Source organism: Hydra viridissima, unplaced genomic scaffold, assembly GCF_058129835.1.
Source record: "Hydra viridissima isolate aposymbiotic clone 2 unplaced genomic scaffold, HvirCarnegie_v1 scaffold_11, whole genome shotgun sequence".
Taxonomy (NCBI): domain Eukaryota; kingdom Metazoa; phylum Cnidaria; class Hydrozoa; order Anthoathecata; family Hydridae; genus Hydra; species Hydra viridissima.
The window spans coordinates 14,262,501-14,279,903 of NW_028324310.1; the positions used below are offsets into that span (position 1 = coordinate 14,262,501).

General features: G+C 29.6%; 1 protein-coding gene across 3 annotated transcripts in view; it reads left to right on the forward strand.

Annotated features, from left to right (window-relative positions):
• The first annotated feature begins 6,832 nt into the window (after positions 1–6,832).
• Positions 6,833–17,403, forward strand: part of LOC145180985 (uncharacterized) — an 85,840-nt gene continuing 75,269 nt past the window's right edge. For 2 of the 3 annotated variants that reach the window (XR_016444874.1, XM_090066379.1), the window contains exons 1-2: positions 6,833–6,956; positions 15,759–16,009. Coding sequence is in view for 1 of the 3 variants with exons in the window: in XM_090066379.1 (XP_089922505.1) it covers positions 6,849–6,956; positions 15,759–16,009 (359 nt within the window). In the remaining 2 variants the exon portion in view is untranslated. Of the gene's footprint in view, positions 6,957–12,936; positions 13,181–15,758; positions 16,010–17,403 lie in introns of those variants that run through there. The other variant, XM_090066380.1, reaches the window with a different exon arrangement.

Sequence of the window (17,403 nt, forward strand, 5' to 3'; positions counted from 1 at the left end):
TTATTTCACCAACATTGTGACCTTGAGCATGTGCTAAGGTTGCTACGTATGGCATTTTTGTTGGATATAAGTAACCTTTCTAGTCCTTATGTGACATCTTTAGTCAGAATGGTCAGGTTACTTCTACTACTACTAATGTTTCTACTTGATTCTCTTTTTCTTTTTACTATTTGACCGATTTCTTCATCTTTTTTACTCAGTGAATATTCATCCATGTTTTCTTTATCGAAGAAAAACCCTACAGCTACACTACTAGTAGACATCAACATATCATTTTCCCCTCTGGCTCGTTTTCTTCAGATTGCAGTTTCATCGTTTTTTGTTCCTGTCGCTTTACCTACTTTTTATCTTCACTACTCTTCTTTCTGTCTCTCAAGGAACAAGCAAGGACACAGTAATTAGCATTGTCAAAAGGAACTTTAAGATGCAAGAATATTCAGTCAAAAACTTATTGCTGCAATAATTGCATAAGAAATAATAATCATGAATTGCACAAATATGGAAGAAGAACATAACATTCTAAGAACATTCTAAAAATATTTTAAATGTTTAAAAAAAAGTAGCGGCAGTTAAACCGCTGATTTTATAGTTAAAGGTTCGAAAGTTCAGCAGCAAAAATTTTTTTAAAGATTGAAAGTTGGAAGAAATTAGACTAAAAGAATGAAAACTGCATCCGATGAAAGAGAATTTTTATTGTGCTATCAGCAACTTTGAAAGTTTGTGGAAGTTGTAGGCTTAAAACTACGGGAATGAAGTTGAGAACCATAAAAATGTAGGGTGTTAAATAAAGTTTCAGCAAAAGATAATAATATGTTCTAGTTCTTCTGTGAGTCATAAAAAACTATTGCCTTTTTGTAAAAGAACAAAATAAGATTGCTACTCAGCTTACTGTTACTTTAAAAAGGTTATTAATGCTGCTCCGAAAAGAATTATAGAAACTTAAGAGATAGAAACCACTCTTCATGCAATCCTTAAAATTAATTAGTACCTTAGAATTAATTGATAGAGAAGATAAGATTAAAATCGCTTCTCACTAAGAGGTCTTACGTAGAATAAAAGTTTGTATACTGTTTGTATACTGTGCAGGGAAAATGTATATTATAAAAGTAATCTGCACAATTTTAAATAATATTTATTAATATATGCGGATATTTATTCATTTATATTATTTATTAGTTGTTTGTTTTATGATTTCTATACTACTAGACTACTCTATTTCTACTACTTTTGTATATTTAATAGCTAAACATATAACACAATACCTGCACATTTAAACGAAGTACGTATTTATATAATTGTTAAAGTTTTTGCTTTAAAATTACAAAAGGCAAAAAAGTAAATTTTTGCTACTGCTGTTTGAAATTTCGTTTTAAATTACAAAACTTTGCGCTACAAAAGCTATTTAAAATATAGAGAATCATAAGCTAAATTGGTATGCACTATGGTTTCTGAGATGCGATTTTTTGGCAGAAACCCATTTTTTTTAAGTTCTAAAAAAGATTTTTTTTTATGTGGTACCTTAAAGTAAACCCATCAAAGTGATAATAAACGTGGTCTATTTTTAAATTAATTGCCTAATTTGTTTTTAATATGCACTCAAGTTGAGGATATATTTAATCTCAGCTTAGTTTGCAGTGAGTTAGCGTAAAGTGAGCTGTTTATTTAATAATACATTACTTTTGAAATGATTAACATTTTTGATTGCTGTAAAGAAAATTATTTTTTTACAGGTATATACTTTTTAAAATTATTTAATTAAATTAAACTACTGCTTTATTGTATTGGTTATATAAAAGAAATAAGCGCGCATATAGAACTTTTTCTTCCTTGACATTTTTCAAAACTTTGACTTGATATTTAAAAAAATCTCCGTATTTCTCCAAAAATATTTTTACACGATTGAATTTTGGTAATGTTCAGGAATATATTCCAATTTTCAAAACTTGCCCCTAGTTGCCCCAATTAAAAATATATCTGTTTTTATGCAGTGATTTTCCGTTTCAAATATCAAGATTTATTTAATGTATAGCTGGAAAGGAAAGATATAAATGAGAAAAAGTCAAATGTTTTTGAGCACGTCATTCAAATAGTTGGAAATGATGAAACAGTAGTTATTAGTAATAATATTCAAAAGAAAATATGTCGTTTGTGCTATTCTTTTGAACGAAAATAGTCAGATTGTCAAAGAACAATATGCCGAAAAGTAAAAATTCAGATTGGTTGAAAAGGGAAATTACATTTACTGATGATGCAATTCCATCAACATCTTCAAGTCAATCAATTCCATCAACATCTTCTGGACGACCAAGGTTATCGTATACCGAAAAATCGGATTGGACCAAGATATTGGAAGCATCAGAGTTATGCCGGGATAATTTGCACGAAACATCTCTTATATTACAAGCAGCAGGTATGGCTGCACGTCAGCAAAAGAAACGTGATTTACCATTGGTTCTAAAAGAATTGAACACAAGTCCATCTCGGCCAGCTAAAATTAAAAAAACTATATTTTCACCAAAAAAAGAAACAGTACGTTATACAACCGAAGAAGCATTAGAATTAATTTTGGATTCTAATTTAAGTAAACAACAGTATCGAAACATTAGACAAGGTGCTGTTATCAAAAATTGTAAAATGTATCCAGATTACAAAGAGATTTGGAAATGTAAATCAGCATGTAGACCAAATGATATATCAATTTCCGATACCTTTGTACCATTAAAGAATTTATTAGAGCATACAGTGAAACGTATTGTACAATTACAAGAAGAAGTGATTTTTCAGCTCATAAAATTTATTAATACTAACGAAATTATAGCCGATATGATATTTAGTTATGGTTTTGATGGCAGTTCCGGTCATTCTGCCTATAAACAAAAATTTGATGCACCTGGTTGTCATTCTGATTCAAATTTATTTGTGGCAACTGTTGTACCACTCCGTTTGAACTCAGAAGATAATAACAAGATATTGATGAGCAAATAAATTGGTTAGAGCCAATAACAATTTATTTCTCAAAAAGTAAAAAAATTCAAATCAGCTGTACTTTATTTATGTCGCTAAGTGATGGCAAAATTTTAAATACATTAACTGGAACAAAATCTAACCAAGCTCGTCCAATATGTGGAGCTACTCCCAATGACTTTGTTAAAGTGCAGGAATTTAAAACCGCAGAATTATTAAAGCCTAAACCTAATACTTTACAGTATGGCATTAGTCCACTACATGCTTGATACGATTTTTTGAATTCATCGTCCACATATCATACAGACATGGTTTGTGTAAATGGCAAAGTCGTGGTACTAGTAACAGGAAAATTCTTTTATGTAGAAAAAAAGAAATGTAACAACGGTTCTTCAAAAATTTACACCTACACGTGGATAAACCAAAAGTAGGAGGTTTTGGAAGTACCAACGACAGCAATACTGCACGCCGAGCATTTGAAAATGTTAAAAAATTTTCCGAAATAACTGACGTGGATGAAGAATTGATAAAAAAAAATTTGAAACTATTCTTATATGCATTTCTTCCCAGTATCAAATTAATTTAGATAAATTTGAAAAATATTGTTTTGATACGGCAAAACATTATATGTCTAAATATCCTTGGTATCCGATGCCTGCAACTGTACATAAAGTTTTAATACATGGCAGACAAATTCTAGAAAATACAGTACTACCAATAGGTTATTTTGGTGAAGTACTACCAATAGGTTAGTTTGGTGAAGAAGGGTCTGAAGCCAGACATAAAGTTATTAAACATGATAGACAATTTCATGCTCGTAAAACCAGCAGAGAAAAAAATCTAGAAGATATTTTTCATAGAGCCTTAGATACCTCAGATCCTATCATACCCAGTATTAACTTACATGGAAGAATTAAGAATCATCTTAAGTTACCACTTCCTTTTGAGGTAATAAGTTTACTAACAGAAATGCCATCTAATACCTCGCAACATCAACATAGCGAAAGCGAAGAGGGTAGTGAAAGCGTTAACGACTATGACGATGCAACTTCCGACGAGGACTTAATTTCTGTAAACTATTTAGATTTAATTACATTGGATAATAAAATATAGTTAAAGTTTCACTGATTTTTTGAATATGAATTCATCTAATGATATATTTTACAATAGATATAAATAAAATATATCTATATATTAAATATATATATATAGGGGAACACGGGGCAAGATGACGAACGTTTTGAAAAGCAGTTATATCTTATTCAATAACTGTTCCAAAAAGTAAAACTTTATCAAAAAGTGGAAAAAAAATTATTATGCGTCACATATGTATAAAAAAAAACCATATAAAGATTAAAAATAGCTCGGAAAAAACTCATTAACCAAAGTTACCTCAAATTATTATCTTGCCCCGTATGCGGGGCAAGATGGCGGCTTTAAAAAAAGTAAATTCCATTATACCATTACCTTCTCAAATAACACGATATCATAAATTCTAGTTAATAAGATATGTAATACAAACGGTTATGTAATTTTTTCAACAATTAAACTATATATTTATATAGGGCTATGCAAAAAAAAAGTCTACTAATCAGTTCATAGCAAATTCCAACACAACAATATAAAGCAAATGTCAAACAAAACATTTTAATGCATAATAAAGCAATGTAATAATGACTAAGCTACACAAAAGTTATTACATTACAGGTTTATGGTAAAACATGTACTTTGGCGAAAGGACAAACGAATCATCTTGCCCCGTTCATCTTGCTCCTAGGCTACTTAATCTTTAAAATGACTCAGAACTCTACATAAATAAGTTATCACAGCTTAATACTACTTGTATGGCTTCCAAATTGAACAAACTGAATGAGAAATTCTTGCTTATCTTTGGCTGGTGATGTAATGATGAAATAAATCTAATACAAGTAGATAAATTTTTTTTTTCCTTAATATAGGAAAAACCTTTTTAATAATTTTCTTTGATTCCGAAAATAATATTTATAAAAAAAAGTATAAATAAATCTAGTAGATGTAATCTACTTCCCTTTTAGCTACAGTCAGATTTCATATTTAGTTTAGTTTTGAAGATAACAATATAATTTCATCTTGCCCCATTCGTCATCTTACCCCATGTTCCCCTATGTATATATATATATATATATATATATATATATATATATATATATATATATATATATATATATATATATATATATAAATCATATAAAATTTAGTTATGAAATATTTAGAACATATTCCCAACCTTGAGAAATAAAAATTATTAGTTCTTTTGTCTTTAAATTGAAGTTATTAATTTATGCCTCTTAGTTTACAAAAACAATACGTTAATAGCATGGTTTTTACGTTAAAAAAATCGTTAAAGTATGTTTATCTTGGCCAATTTTTTGTGGCTATGAAAATAGCCGTTTTTTGGTTTTTTAGAGAATAAACTGTAATGCAAGTAATGTACTTTAGTAATAAATTAAAAAAAAAAGTTCTACAGCTTTGTTTACTATAAGAGGAATTTTTGAAATTTAGTTCATTATCGTTTTATTACATTTAAATTTTTAAAAATATAATCCTCAAACCGTTTTCTTAATAAAAAAAAAACCAGCGTATAATATGATAATAATTATTCATCGATTTTTCTACATTCCCACATTCTACATTCCCACATTCTACATTTAACCTTTATTTAAAATCTTCAATAAATTTCATTACGTTATAGCACTTTCGTTATTACACTTTAATGTAATAATTCTGACTCTGATGGAAACCAGCTCTATTTATTGCGCAATGTAACGGTAATTAATTTTTGTCAAAAATCAAAGTCTTTTGAAAAAGATTTTTAAAAAATGGCGAGTATTAGGGTTTTTAGTGGGATTTTTTAAAACTCTGACTTCGAATTAGAGCACTTTCCGTTAATTTTTAGGTCTATGTTTTTATATTTTTCTGAATCAGCATAAAATTTTCATAATCAGTTATAAAAATAAATAAAATTAAAAAAAAAAGGGGGGGGGGGGGAAGAGAAGAGAAACTGCAGTAGCGCCGTTGTATAACACATTATTAAAGCATATTTTTGGTGGGTAAACCTATAAACAATCTTCATCTGTGTTTATTTTTAAAATATCAAACTTTCTTTCAGTCTTACTGGCAGTTGTTAAAGAGTCTTTTCCTGTCAATTTCCACAAATTCTGCAAACTTTCAATAATTCTTGCCGATGTTTTCCAGTCATCTTTTAAATGAAAAGCTCCTAACTAAATATTGAAATTTCATTTTACATATAATATTGATTGGTTATAGAAATTAATATTTTTGGTCATAAAAAATTTTGCTTCGTCCATAATAGAAATGTATATAAAGTGCTGTTTTAAACAATATTACACTGTTCCAATCAGTGTAGTAGATGTTAAAACATAAATTTCACTTAGATTTTGTACATATAACAGCTTAAACACGTAAAATACCATTTTATTTGCCTAAATGTTAACAATCAGATAAAATTGTTTTTAATAATGGGAAACATTGCTGCAAGCTACATATTATGTTGAAAACACGGTAAATAAAAATTTAAATAATTGACTATTTATACCAGACGCATGCGCATAATAAAATCCCAAGCTTTCATAAGTATTGAATCACCGTGCGTTCCATTGTACCAATTTTTACTCTATTGTTTTATAAAATCTGTAAATCATTTTGATTAAATATTCTGAAAATTTTCATTTCAATATATAAAGCTTTTGATGAAAATAATCTGATAATCTCCTCGCATGACCATTAACCACTAGATGCCCAATCAAAATTTTCCTTTCACTTTCTCTTGAAAACTTATAAAGTACCTTTTCCTGAACTTTTCGAAAACATTTAAAAAGATACCTATGGCTCAATACATCATATTGCTCTTTCTAATAACGGCGAACTATGTTGAAATGAGCCACTTTAGAGGTGGAATTGTCACATGGAAACCTGGAGACAAAGAGCGTGAGGTAGGAAATAAGTGGGTGAAAGTTAGTAACAAAAAAAAAAAGAAAGAAAGAAAAAAGAAAAATAAAGTTAGGAATAAGTTTTATTTTTTTTAAATGATAAAAAAAGGGTTTCACATGTCATCAATCATTTATAATTAGAACTGATATCAAAACACATTCTTTTTTTGTTCCACTCAGCTTTACTGAAGTAACTTTGTGTTACCTTTAGGTATTTTTTTGATAATAGGCAGAATCTGTTTAAGATATAGGATTAAAAGTGGGCCTCAGGACCAATATGCAAAAGATTTAATCCAACTTTTTATCGTTTGTAATTTTAAAAATTATTTCTACTTACAACAATTGTTAAAGGCTACAAATAAATGTAAATATCAAAAGATTTACGCGTGAACTTTAAAACGCTTGCAAAAATGGTTTAAAATGCTTGGACAGATTGTATGAATGGGAAGGTGTCCAAAATGGTTAAAAACAAAAAACCTACCTTGATTGAACCCGATTTGTATTTATTTCCTTTTCTTCAAATAAAAGTAAAACTGAATTTGCAAGTAAAGTAAATTCATATTTATTCTGAACAAAGTGACTTAGGTCAAACATCCTGCTTAGGACTGCAAAAAAAAGTTCCAGCGAAAAGAAAAAAATAAGCTTTTATAAAGTTTACAGATATATAAAATTCAATACAAAAAGTTAAGCGTTAAAAATCATTTTTTAATGCGGAGATGTTCACAAATAAACAAATTCATTAGTTTACCATAGTGGTGAGGCTAAAGCAGAGTTGATAAACAGAGGAAATTTTCTCGCCTCCATTTTTCATCCGGAGTCATTGGCGGCTGTCTACCAAAATTTTTGACCACAGAATGTTCTAGCTTCCGCCTCCCAACATACTCCTTCCACGAGGACATTTTTTTTGGAGCCAGAATATTATGGAAACCATCACTTATCGGGAGGCGGAGGCCATTTACGGCCGCCGTCAGAAGATATTTTAGAGGTAAGATAATTCAAAGGCCGCCTCCAGTGGCTTCTGTCTCCTGACTGGCATCGGCCGGCAAACTGAAGACGGAATATTTGCTCTCCTTTGCCAAAAGAAATAGAGACAAAGGGCGAAATTTTCATTAAAGAAAAAGATATTTTCAACGTTTATTTTTAAATTAAAAAGCAATTTAAAAATTAATTAGGTACAAAAAATTGAAAATTTAACATCAATCTTGCATCATAAATGATTAATCGCCAAATTTCAACTATTTAAAAAAGTTATGATTTTGTCAGAGTAGTTTATTCTGAAACATAGCCTGCTAATGATAAATAGACCAGTAGGGATAATTTTAAAATGACTAAAAAAAGTATAGCGAAATGTAAAAAACTTAAACAAAATTTTTTGTCAAGCTTTGCTTTCATTTCATTCCTTGGTCCCTCATTCACCAGCCTTAATTTTGTGCATTTTTTAAATATTTTTTTCCGATATGTCGCCATTTTTTGCCTCGACTATTCTATAAACTCCGTAATATATATTCCACTATGCATTATTTTTTTAGTAGGTGTATTTTCTTATAGGCTTTTTTATAATTCATTTGATAAAGCAAAACCTTTTAAAAACTTATTCAAGTTTATAATTTTCTTGCAAAATACGGCCAGATATTTCATGTTTTCGTTTTTCATATTTCATATATTATTTCATTTGTCATAAAAAGCACATAATAACCCATTTGTTTTTGTCAAATAAAATTTAGTGTATATATTGAGCTGGTAAATCATGTTAAAATTAAATACTTAGTTATTCTTGCGGTTTGCCATAAATTGGCTTTGCTAAATTCTTTAAAACTGTGACAAATCATTTTTTTCTTTATTGTATTTACATTCATTTTATGTATAAGTTATTTATCCTTAACTGTATATATTTCTGTTGTTAAAGATAAAAATAGAAAACTCTATAATATTCATGAAATGGAAGTCTACAGCAATATTGTAGATGGAGTAGTTCCCTGGATATGAAACCATTGTGCTTTAGGTAGCTACAAAGCTAGTTGATATTTTGTATTATTTATTATATTTCTAGTTATACATGTACTAATGTAGTTAAGTAAATGATCAAAATTTCTATATTATCATCCGCGTTATTTCTTAAAATATTAAGAATGGAAATTCTAGATCTAGCTATATAAAACCAAGGACGTATTAATAGATGGATGTTCAACGCATTGTAATAGATCATAGGTGTCGCCAATAAGACAAACACTATGCGTGTTGCCGTCAATTTTCTAAATTCCTTATACAGATATCCCGACTTTTGCAAAAAGGCTATGTATGGTTTACTAGAATGGATAAAGTAAAGTGAAACAAATTTTTTTTGTTAAGTTGAAATTGTTACGATATAGTTTAAAGGTCGAAAAAGATATTTTTAGTGTACTTTTCACCCCACTCTCAGATTATGCTTCCCACTTTAAGGTTCAAATCAGAGAGTATTTCTTATTTTTTGTCGGAAATGTCGAACTTTTTTGCCTCGCTTTTTTTTTTCTCTTGAATTTGTTTTTTTTTTTTTCGCGAACGATCTATTTATAAATTTTCTTATTTTCGATACCTAAATCGCATTTTGTCTAAAGGTGTTATAACTAAAAGCATCTTAAAGTTCATAAAATACTATTCGTTTCAGAAAGAATTTTAAAGTATGCATTTTTAATGAGCATTTTTGATGGAACATTTTTAAACAGTCAGTCATGTAAAGCTACTTTAACTTATAATGATCTTATCATTTTATTATTATTGTTGTTACTAATAATAACAACATATGATAATAAAAATCAAAAAAGGGCTTTGAAGTTGAGAGGAGTGATAAATTCTTCACTTTTTCTGAACACACAGAAACCTGTTATGTATGTAACACACAAGAGTTGGAAGAAAAAAAAAAAAGGACATGTGATAAGTATTCATCAACAGTTAAAAGAATTTGCATCAAAACATGGTTCTGACTGTTACCATGAAAATAACGAAAATTATTTTGTAATAGTTAAAATCAATAGTTATCACCAACCAAATGGCATGTGGAGAATAATTATTTAGAATAGTGAAGTGCCATTATCCATTAATATTAACAAATCTGTTCCAGATCAACTAAATCTTCAATTTGCTAATATTATATTCTCCAACATTTCATGCATAAACATCTGTAAAGGTAATAATAACTCCCACTATCTTTTTTTCTAATCAGAAATAAATTTTCTGATTTTAAAAATTTCTGAAGGACATCAAAGGAGGATGTTGGAATAATTGAAACAAAAGAAGGCAATACAGTTGAAAACTTTAAAGTTATTAGATATAAAGATTGTTCATTAATATGTTCAGAAGTCTGTTGTGATTTTTGTACCATCTACCGTACTAACTTCCATGTAATGAAATCCAGGTTAAAGAGTAACAAAAGTCAATTATCTATTACCTTTAACTAGCCATTTTTTAACTGTGCACTAGAGATAAAACAATCGAGGTCGATGTGTTTCGAAGTCGAAGTCGAAGCTTCGACGTCGTTAAAAGTCGAGTGTGAACGTGTTTCGAAATCGTTAAAAGTTGTATAAAATTTAATTAAACGGTTTTCAAAGTCGTATTACTTCGAATAAAATATATTTTCGCGGTTTTCAAAATCGTAAAAAGTTGTATGAAATTTAATTTGACGGTTTTCAAAATCGTATTAGTTCAAATATCGTATCCTCAAATTAAAATTTTTATGACTTTGTTTGTTCGATTGCATTAAGATTAGTAGATGTATATTTAACTAGTTTTAAAGAAATTTATTTTATATTATACTTAATAGCTATTACCTTTGCTGCTGCCTTCCAGAATTTAGTCTCACCATCATCTTCAAGAAACTCATCGGTGATCTCATCTGAGACATTGATTGTACCTTGCTGGTTTGACATCCAGTCTGCTGTTGTAGGATGACTGGTTTTCAATTTGTCAAAAATCTCATCCCTGACACCATAAGCGTGCAGTTGTTGGCCTTTCAAGAAGGGGTGCAACAGCCAGCCTACAGCATAAGGCATGATGTCACACCCTCCTCTTGGGAATCGTTTCTCAAGTTCTACAATGAGCTCAACCATGAAAGGACCTACTCCAGTGACACTGTTCTTTCTTATTTCTTTGACCCTCAGAGAAGCACACCTATCCACAAGATGAACAATGGCTGTCTGTGCTCTATCCATTGTAATTTTCTTATCACTCGACATTGACTCAGAGATGACTCGACATTGACTCAGAGATGACTCGACATTGACTCAGAGATGACTCGGCATGTGGTCAGGAGTGGCAGAATGGTTGCAACCAGCTCAAATTGTTCTTCCGTAGGAATGAGTGTGGTCCATTCCTTTTTCTCAGCCCGGAGAGCACACAGCACACTTTGAAGATGGTTAATGGCTAGGAGCATCATCTGGACAGAATTCCATCTGGTTGCACAAAGAGCAGTGATCTTTCTGTAGGGTACTGAAACAAAAACTAAAATAAAATTTCGCAAAAAACTTCGCATGAAATCGTAAACTCTTAGAAAACTTTATTTAAAATTAAAAAATATTTGTAAAAATTTGACATTAAGTGGTAAAACTTCGTATTCGTATCTACTTAAAAAGTTAAAATATTACCATTCATCTTGAGGCACTTCTTTTTCAACACCCCTTCAGCAAGAGGAGAGTGATGGACTTGGGCGGAGATATCAGGCTGTTTGTTGAAAGTCCTTTCCAGGGCCATGTTAAGCTTGTGGTCAATGCACGTGATTGAACCACTTTCAAGATCAGCAATAGTCTCTGACTTCCCCAGTGCATCTTTTATATTTGAAGCTTGATCACACACAACAACCCAACGACCATTTTGAGTGACTCAAAACGTTTAACCAAGTTGTCCAACTGAGTAGCAATGTTCTGACCAGTGTGCTTACCTGGGAATGGAACAACTCTAACAGTTACCTTTCGTAGAACAAACTCTTTGGTGATGTAATGAAGATTCACCGCCATGAATAGGTCGTTGTTGCGTGAGGTCCAGATGTCAGTGCTGATTGCAACTCGGTCCCAATGAGGAAGCTCCTTGTCAAACATGCTCTTCATGGCCATCTGCAGATTCCTATAGAGGAGAGGTAACTTGAAGCGAGCCATGCAGGCACCACTTTTAACCTTAAACCTCGAGTTAAAGTCGGCAAGCAGTGTTTGGAACGGGATAGAGTCACACATGGAGAAAGGCTCATTGTCAGTTGCAAGGTAAATCTTGAGCACCACAAAGTTGAGTGATGCTCTGTGTTGGATAGCACAGATTTTTTCTGGCTTTTAGAACCCTTTTTCTTTTCCTGTGACCTAAAAAAAATTGTATACATTTGTTAACATTGAAATAACCTCGGATTTCGTTGTTTACAAAAAGTTGTATAACTTCGCTACATCGCATCGTAAGATCAATTATGTAACTAACTTACCAGTGCCAACTGTTTCCCATTCATCTTCTGCCTCTTCAATTTTGTCCTCCTTGGCAGCTTCTGCCTCATTCTGTATCTTTTGATTCTGACACATTTCGATGTACTCATCCTTATGGTTGGATCGCAGGTGACAACTCAAGGTCGATGTTGACCCAGAACTCATTTTTAGGTCTTTCTTGCAGATATTGCACACACCATAGGCCTTATCTCCTCTGTATTCCTTCAGAAAGTACTGCCAAACCAGCGAGCGATGGGTCTTTGGCATATTTGTTTAATGTTTTACAATGTTTAAATCTTGTTAAATAACATACGCAAAGTTATAAGGTTTTCAAATTCGTAAAATATAATGTAAACAAATTTGTACGATTTTCATAACCGTAAAATTTTGATTTACAACATTTTGCGGCTTTCAACATCGTTTTAATTAAGTTTTAACGACTTTTAAAGGTTTTCAAAGTCGATTTAAAACTAAAGCTACAACTTTTTACGGCTTTCGTAACCGTTTAATTAACTTTTTTTTCGAAGTTTAACGGATTTCGAAATCGTTTAATGAACTTTTTTTCGAAGTTGAACGGATTTCAACTCCGTTTAATTTAAGAAACTTCGCCTAACTGACGGCTTTCAAAGTCGAACAAAAAATATACGATTTCGAAAACCGTAACTCGATTGTTTTATCTCTAATATAGACTCCAAGAAAAAAATACTAAATTCAAAATGTGGCAGGATTTTGGTCACTGACTGGAATTTGATCAGTTTACCCTATGCGAAATCTTTATCATAAATAAAAAAAAAGGTTGGTATTACTTTTAAAAGACAATTTTTAAACAAAGTTAATCGTTATTCGAAATGGCAAGATTTATTGTATATTTTTCTACTTTCAAGTTCAGATTAGAGCACTTAACTTTATTTTTAGACTTTTAACACAATTCTTAATCAGTATAAAACTCTCTCTATCATATTTGATCATTAAAGTACGGGGGATGATAGGGGGTGGGTGTGGAGGTGGGTGTGGGGTGGATAGGAGGGGGGAGAAAGTTGATTAGCTTTAATTATATGTATAAACTTTACATCAATTTGAAATCAAGGTTATCATTAATGCATAAAGTAAAATGGTGAATACCCCAATGAATCATGCACTTTTAGTTTTAGAGTAAAAAGGGTTTAAGCATAAGTTGTTTGTTGGTGTTTAAATGAAAGCAGTCATTAGAAATAAATAGTTTTAAAACATTTATACTTTCAATATATATTTTGTAGTTGTTTTATCCCTATATTTAATTGAATTTTTAAAACAGTGTTAACAAGCATATTCATGTAGGCATATTCATGTAAGCATATTCATGTAAACCAAATGTAAATACTTAAAATAAGAAAAGAAAACAGTGGTTTCGACTAATTTTTCTGAATTTTTCTTGTGTTTAATTAAGTTCTAGTGTTTATTTTAAAGTGTTTAACTAAGAAGTAATGAAAATTTTTACAGAGCATCAAGTTTTGTTTTTTCACTAACTTTTGCCAACCTGAAAGGCTTATGTAAAAAAGTTATGTTTGATGACTCACATTAAAGCCATCACAAATCAGAATTTTTTAAACTAGATAAATATTTTCAATATTTTTTCTTACATTGCTATCATCTTTTATGTAATACTTTAATCTATAGCCCACAATGTTAAATTTTTTGCATTTTTTAGAAACATTTTTGTCATTCAAATATTTATTAAAATTTGTTGCTTTGCTTTCCTTCAACTGTTGCTCCAACAACTTCAAGAAATTGCAAGATTCTGTTTGAATGTTGAATTTTAATTAATTTTTTTTTTTTTTGCTTATTTTTTTTTTTTCAATTTTTTAAAAACACGGAGATGGATAATTCATTTCTGTGGGAAATCATATTTTTATTCAAAAGTTTATTAAACCTCAATGAGTCTTGCAGAGTTTTCAAAACAAACTGGTTAATGTTGTAATGCAATGTCAAATCAAACAAAAGGCTGCCATTTTCTAATGTTAGCATTAGAAATAACAAAGCAAAAAAAATTTTAAAGCAGAAATTACAAAATAAAAAGTGGAAAAGTGGAGCAAACTCCACATAAAAAAAGGAAAGGAAAAATTGACTTCTTTTCCAAACAACACTATTCAAGTTTTTACTATTGTTTTGTGTTTCACTGTAAAGGCAATTTTTTAGTAAGTCTTGATGAGATCTCAGAACACTTCAAAAATTTCAAAAAAATTCAAAAAGAAATGTTTTGAATTATGTTTGACCACCCTAAGCTTTGAGCATTCATATCTCTGGAATAAAAAATCTTTTTTTTTCTCACAAAATCAGTTAATCACATTCTTATATTCTTCATCCATATTGTTAAAATAAATGAAAATAAGTAAAAAATGGTAAAAAAAAAAATTTATTTTGCACTTCTTGCACATATTATCATACCCAAATTATTTTAAAATTTCACTGTTTATGTCACTTTTCATTTTCACTGTTTACGTTACTTTTCAAAGCTTCAGGTGATTCTTTATCATACTAATGCTAATTTTATCATTTCACTCAATACTTTTTTTATTTGAAATTTCAAGATTGCGCACAATCTTATAGATATTAATTTGCAAAAAGTTCATTTAAGCGAGCCATCCAATATGACTGAAGATATATTACTTTAAAATTTCTAACAAAAAGTATTAAAAATTGAAAATCAATATTTCGAATCTCAGCTATGTTTATTTTGATAATTCTTTATCATGCTAATTGATATCATGATAATTACGCTATCATGATAATTCTTTTATAATGTTAAATTTGATCATTTCACTCATTACTTTGCTTATCTTCAATTTTAATACATGATTAAAAAACTTTTCCAGATAAATTTTTCAATAAATTTCAAATAAGCATTACAAATTTTTTTTTTACAGATTTACAAATATTTAAAAAAATGTTTGTACATTCCAATTTAAGTATACTTTGATCAAGTTATCCTTAGATGAAGTTACATGGTGTCTGAACTTAGGCGATATTGCGTTAATTTACATTTATATTTAATATTTATATTAAGTCACAGTTCTCCAAAATGACCCCCAGGTTAAATCTTCCCACACTCCTGACTTTTTTATGTTTAGTCAATCATAGGGGAGAATTTCAACCTCAGTCAATTCGGAGAGTAGTGAAGTATATATAGGTAGTTTGACTTTAGCATGGCTGCCTAAAAACATTCTAAGCAACATTAAAGATGTATAATTTTGACTCTTCTAAGAGGAAATTTATTCATCTTTAAATGATTCCTCTCAGATGAATCATTTAAAGATGAATTGATTTACTTAGTTTTTATGAAATGTGTTTTTCTTAAACTCCCATAGCTCAGTATCTTTTCATATTTTTTATTAAGCTTAAAGCTAGCTACAGAATATCATTACGTAGAAGCTATTCTGTTAACACTCAATGCACCTCAGATATTATAAAATCCAAGACTCTACAGTTTTCTGGTGAAAGTAAGTTGACATATTTAAAAAATGGCGTTTTACTGTACTATCCAGATGCAGGATTTTATTGTACAGACTTCAATTTAAAGGACGATTGGATTACAGGAGAATTTACAGACTATGCCCTTGTTGCAAATGATGATCAGTTTTCCCTTGGGTAAGTTAAATTGTATCTTTTGGCTTTTTTTATCAAAGTAAAGTGAAAGTATTTGAAATTCCATCATCAGAATCACAAACATATTACAAAGCTCTAATTTATTCATATTTAACAGATTAACACTCAATACAAAATTTATCAAAGATTCAAATGCCTGAAATAAATATAAAAAATAGAGCTTTTGAAATGTTGAAAAACAGGGCATAATTTTTACCAAACTTTATCTTCTTAATTTCATTTTTTTTTTAGATAGTGAGGTAAAAAAAGTAAAAGATTAAACCTTGAAACAGCAAGATTTTTGACTGTTTTACTTTTTATCAAAACATAATTTGAATATTTCAAATTCATAAATCATTATGATAAACTATTAAATTTTATAGATTATCTTGTATATTATTTTAGCAATTCTTACATCCTTTATTTTATTTGAATAAATTTAAACCAACATTTAATTATAAATTGATAAAATGCAGAATATGACAAATAAAAATGCAGAATATGACAAATAAAAAAGGAATTTTGCAGGAGCTTTTTGTTCAAGAGGTTTTGAAAGTTTTTTTTCAGCATCAAGTTGCAGCTCGAATTAAAATTTCCAAGACACAAGCAATCTTCATTATTTCTTGATGGCTTGTGTTAAAAGGTGGTATGTTCATACGGTACAACGCCATTAAATCTAACTTTTTATGCCTATTGTTTCAAAGTTATTTATAAAACTTTTTTAGATATAAATAAAACCAATATTTCTTGATGTTGAGTTAGCATAAATTGTCAAAAATTATACCATAATTTAAACAAAAACATCTTGAGTAAACTTTACAGTAGCATAAAAGTTGCTTCAGGGGCCCAAACAAATTTTTTTTTCTTCAAATACTAGGGGAATACAAATGAGCAGCAATAAACCTACAGAACTTTATTTGTAACAGTCAGACAAATTACATTCAAACTTTGCTTGTAACAGTCAGACAAATTATATTCAAACTTATTTATTATCAAAACTTTAAGGTTCTGTAGAAATTTTGTATTCAAAAGCTTCACTAAAACTAAAAATATTTAAGTTTTAGTAAGAAAATCACACCGGTTGATATTATTGAAATTTGATAATAACTTTCTGTCTTTTTTTTAACTTCCTTTTTTTTCAATTAAACACGAAACCCAAGTTTCTTAAAATGCAATTTTAAGAAGAAAATCCATCATTGTAATTTAAAATTGAGGAGAAAACTGATATTTCAAGAATTTTCGTTGCTATGAAATTTAAAATGAATTTTCGTTGCTGTAAAAGTTGCTTTAGGTTATCGTTTCCATAAATGTACCATTAAAGGAATCATTGCAGTTTTGTGGGATGACACAAACACTTTGCAAGCATATCAGGATTTAGTAAATTCTGAAAGATGGCT